The 5,386-nt window shown below is 37.1% G+C and overlaps 1 protein-coding gene across 1 annotated transcript; it reads left to right on the top strand.

The window, feature by feature from the left end:
• The first annotated feature begins 608 nt into the window (after window positions 1-608).
• LOC108360738 (uncharacterized) lies at window positions 609-1,316 on the top strand. The gene has a single exon (XM_017613161.1). The coding sequence runs from the start codon at window positions 698-700 to the stop codon at window positions 1,106-1,108; it is 411 nt and encodes a 136-aa protein (XP_017468650.1). The 5' UTR covers window positions 609-697; the 3' UTR covers window positions 1,109-1,316.
• Window positions 1,317-5,386: the final 4,070 nt, after the last annotated feature.

Genomic DNA, 5,386 nt, shown 5'->3' with positions numbered 1-5,386 from the left:
ATAGTCGCATTCAGACATGAAATCTGGACACATTTTTCCGCTCTGCTCTAGCTGACAGCCGCGGTACCTTATATGATAGGGAAGTCGTATTCTTGTCGGGTTTTGCCTAGGGGCCATAGTGCCCGGTGATCTATACCCCTGATCTATGTATCGAGCAGGTCTGAGTTCTTCGTTCTGTAATAGTCAAGCCAGACTTTCCTGACAAGTCTATTTATGTGACCAACTCTTTTTGGCATGTCCAAAGAAGTGTAGATAAACTTATTTTTAGAATATTCCATGATGTCATCTCAATGCCACCCGTCTGATTCATCCATAAAGGTTCCTCCTTTCGCCAGCTTATCAGAACTCTCATTGCTTTCGATTTTCCTAAGACCGAGACATGGTACTGCACATCTTTACAAAAATCACAAAAACTTGCGTAAACAACTAGGGTATTCACAGAATCTTTTACAAAACCGATTCGATTTGTTTTCCATAGGTTAACTGCATGGCTTATCATGCCGGTTCGGTAAAGCCCACAAGGTGATTTTTTTACCTAAAAAGCAAGGCGATGCAAAACAAAGCGCACACTAAGAATATAAATATATCAGAGAAACCCCTACAAATCAGCACAGTTGACTTGCGGCCTTGCTTGAAGAAGTTTCATCGCATTACTTTGGGAAGCGAATATATTTAGTTCGAATAGAATTTGAGTAAAATGACTAAGTTTATTTTGGGCCTCGCGCTTTGTGGATTTTTGGTTTTAGTCGCCGCCGCACACCCTTTGCTGGAGGAGGAAGGCTACAACAATGATGCAGCTAATCGCCTAGTAGATGTTCAAGGCTGGATAGAAGAACTTCAACCGGTTGCACTGCTGGTGCGCCATGCACGTTCTCCTGACTCACGCGAGGATTCGTCTCAAGAAAATAAACGAGGTCGAGTTGAGTTGAAATACGAAGACACGCCGGAGCGTGGACGTGAAGCCACTTTCAAGTACAATCACAATTTGGCGAAAAGCGATGATGGCAGCTATAGTGTTGATGCTTATGCACAGGGCAAGCGTAATTACGATTGGAATCAAAATGATTTTCAAGGTGGTTTGGAGGGTCATTGGCATTTCAAGGGTTAAAATGCAGTAAAAGAATAAATAATGGCCTTATTCATAAAAAATAATAAAAATAATAAAATAATAAAAAAGGTTTATAAACAGAAAAATTTATGAAAACTCTCTTTAAACCTACTTTATTTTTTATGAATAAGGCCAAATATGTTTATAGCATTTAGCTACTAGAAATAGGCAAGGAATGCTATATTGAAATAAACAGCAAATATAGAAATTTCTGAGTAAAATATTACTATGCGAAGGTGAAAACTTTTCACACTTTAGCTAATTTGTTATGTATGTAAATTAGGGTAGTCCAAAAAAAAGTTAAGTCGGAATTTTAATGCGCTCTCACGCTCTACGAATATTTAATATCGAAAAAAATATACGCTTATTTTTAACCGACTTCAAAAAAGGAGGAGGTTATCAATTCGTCGGAATATTTTTTATGTATGTTACCGCAAAACTTTGGACCACGTCAACCGATTTTTATAATTCGTTTTTTTTTTAGGAAAAGGGTGTACCTCAATGGTGGTCCCATTCTAATTTTGTTTAGATCCGATCATTGGATCCTGAGGAAATTAACGGTACTCTTAAATTTTTATATGAGAATTGAAGTCGGATTTGTTTATTGCTTAAAAATTACGTGTTATATTTTTTAATCCAAAAATATGTACGGGTCGCTCAAAGAGATCAAAGTCTTCCATGTATTTTATATGAAAAAAAAAACACTTCGTAAAAATTGTAGCGAATTCTTGAAAATCAATATTCCGAATTTACTTGTTCACATGAATTTTTTGACCACCCTAATGTACATATGCGCTAATAATGTGCATACCTGTGTGTGCGCTCCGAGAGGCTGACAAACTTTAACCTGCAAGGGTGTTACAAGTGCTTGGCAAGGAGTCAAATAACCCCTTTCTACAAAAGCACAAACTCTTTAAGGTGTGGATAAAAATTTTCCAAGCTTTAGTTGCTTTAAGCTGTGGCAAAAATTTTTCCTTCCTTACAAGCTGACTTGCTGCTGAAAAAAAAATAAAAGTTATTCATGTAAACGTAACTTGTTAGTGTGCTGCTGTAAGTTTAGCGTCTGAAAAGTTCATACTTGCATTAACACGCAAACACAGTTATTGGTAAGTACCCTCTAACAAAACCATAGCGAAAAAACAATGACAGAGTGCATAGCAAAAGTACTAAAATATATACAAAGTACTGTCACAAAATCACAGCACAAAGCGGTATACCTCCAAAAAAAAAACAAAACGTAGAAAAAAATTTTCACACAAAAGTCGAAACTAAAAGGAAGAAAGTAAACAGCAGTATGAAAAAGAAAGAACGATTTTTTCATACACGATTTAGCTAAAAGGCTAGAGCGCAAAGGAAAATGCTTATCACATTGTTTCACATATTTTCATGTGCCAGGTTTTTAGTTTACCCTTTACTCCATCAAAGGTTATCGAGAGAAACTAAAAAAGTAAGAGAAACAATCTTAAGTGTGTATGTGGATATGTATAGGCGATGATGAAAACTAGTGAACACAAAGACTAGGCAAGCGACAAACAGAGGCCTGCACACCTGTTTGCAGGAATGAGTGAACAAGTCCGTCCATATATTTTCACAAATATGTGTGCTTTCTTTCTCAACATGCAGACAAGTACGGATGGTCCATAAAAATTCAATGAAATTAAGAAAAATCACTTTTTTTTTTTTATATATTCAGGCAGGTCGTGTAATTCTCTTCCGAATGAATTTCATTCACATTGAATTTGAATTCGAAGTGACTTCATATTATTGGTTTATTCGAAAGAACAAACATTCCAGTTATTTACGAAACACGATTTCGTTCATGTGGCTGCCTCGGCTGACATTACAGTAGCGCATCCTATAAACTCAGTTTTCAAGATCTTGGGGACGCTTTCTGGTTCTATCTCATGAATGGCTTGTTCGATATTTGCCCTAAGGGCCAAAATCATTAATGGAATGTTTGCATAAGGTCGGCCCTTTACGGCGCCCACTGAAAAAGTCTAACGGCTTGAAACGCCATTACCAAATTTGGCGCACAAAAGATCGATTGTTGCATAGGCTGTGTGGCATGGCACGCCATCCTGCCTGAAACCAAAGATCGTCCATGTATTTAATTGCCGATCACACAAAATAGTTTATCACGTCCCTGTAGCGCTCACCGTTGACCGAAATGGCATTTCCACCAGCATTTTCAAAGAAAAATGGCCCAATAATCCGCACCAAACTGTCAGTCTCTGAGGATGCATTACCTTTTTGAAGCGCTCCATCAGAAAATATGATTTTTTCGAGCAAAATCGTTGTCCATTTCAAGCTGAGTAATTTTTCATGGAGTATTTATTTGCATGGATAAACTGTGATGCAGGTGCGGGAATCTTTTCGACTGAGCTCTAAATCGAGAAGTCTATGTAAGAGCCAGCTTTAGCCAATTTTACAGCGTGGAAGCATTAAAATACACATATGTCATAGCCCGGAAATAGCAGAAGAATTATCGTGGACAAGTCTCTGTTTTAAAAGTCTAATGATAAAATAACTTTGGGCGCCAATTGGGTACTGCTTGGTTCTGTTAATTTGAATGAAGGTCATTATGCGTTCAAAATTGATCACAAACAGGTATATTAACACTGGACCCTGGTACGAACGATTTAAATGATTCAAAAGGACTTTGTACCATATAAATTGCCCGGCTAATTGAAGAATCCGAAAATGTGCCTACTTTGATAAAATGGTTATTAAAGTCTAAGGCTGACGACAGAGAACTTGCTACAAATTATTTGATGACATGCTTTATCAACGCAAGCTTTGTAGCTGAAACTCGCTTCTATATCCGCTCACTGTCAGACACCTTTCGAGGAAGTCATACGAAAACACTCAATAGCTTGCTAAAGCTCTATCACTTCTACCAACCACTCTGCCATCAGCCTTATGTAGAGAGAGATTATCGGAAGACGGATTTTTAATCGAGTGAAACAAATTTTGTGATAAGTAAGTCTTTTTGCCATTAGACATTAGCTTTAATGTAACCATTAGAAGAAAAAAAGTGTTATCAGACAATCACTTTTTTAAACTTCATTACCACTTAACGATTCCTTTGCGCGGTTGAGGTAGCCGTCGGCTAAAAATTACGGCCTTAAGCGCCGCCGGTGATAAACCTTAACACCTGCCGCCTTGCATTTGACAGCCTTTGTGCTGAGCCACCACTACCAACCAACCACTACGACTACATATCAATGCAACTTGTCATATTTGATTGCTTTGCACTTCAACTATGACGCTTTGGCATATTGCTCAGCAGTTGCAGCGACAGCTTTTTCGATTTCGCCTCACAAAGCTCCCAACGGCCATACACACCCATGGACATACATACATGCATATGTATTAGGGTGATTCAAAAGAAAAAACTATTTTTTTTCCACGGACGCCAAAATAAGTCTCGGAAAATATTAGTCCTTAATATTAATATTAAGAATATCCGCATCGCACTTTTCGATTGCCCATAAGAAAAACACAGGAAAATTGTTTTTTTTTTTTTTACTTCTGAGTTTTATATTTATCGAACGATACATTGTACTGTAAAGGTCTTGGAGTATTTTTGTAGAGAATTGAACGCACTACAAAAAAAGGTCTGAAGTAATTTTTCGATAAGTCAACTCGTTAAATATAAAAATCGGAAGTAAAAAAAAAAAAAATCCTGTGTTATTCTTATGGGAAATCGAAGTGTTTTTTGTTACTTCTGATTTTGGACTTTGACCTTGAATAACTTTTGACCGAGTTGATTTATCGAAAAATGACTTCAGACCATTTTTGTAGATTGTCTATTCTCTACAAACACACTCCAAGACCTTTACAGTACAACGTATCATTCATTAAATATAAAAATCTGAAGTAAAACAATTTTTGCTGTATTAAATATTCTTATGGGAATCGACAAATAAATTTTTTTTTCTGAATCACCCTAATATATGTGCAGTCTTTAAAAAAGCATATGTGGGCAAAACTACTAGTGCACTTATGGGGAAAAAATTGCTGACGCCACTCAACCGCACAAACACACAAAAATAAAGAAAAGAAAGCTAAGAAAATTTTCGAGTCGGTGCACTGTGTGTGTGCATTAGGGTGGTCCTTAAATGTATGAAGCAAATTTTTACATCAGATTTCCTAAGTCTCAACCCCTTCGTCGATACTATTATAGTCGAACATATCACAAAAATTTAGGTCCCGATTGGAGACGGTTAAGGCGTGTCGCACAGGGGTCAAAGTTCAGTTTAACCTATGAAGACGTCT

This window comes from Rhagoletis zephyria, unplaced genomic scaffold (assembly GCF_001687245.7).
Source record: "Rhagoletis zephyria isolate East Lansing unplaced genomic scaffold, Rhagoletis_zephyria_1.1 Rzeph_scaffold_00017, whole genome shotgun sequence".
In the NCBI taxonomy this organism is placed as follows: Eukaryota; Metazoa; Arthropoda; class Insecta; order Diptera; family Tephritidae; genus Rhagoletis; species Rhagoletis zephyria.
This window is presented reverse-complemented; position numbering and strand designations above follow the sequence as displayed.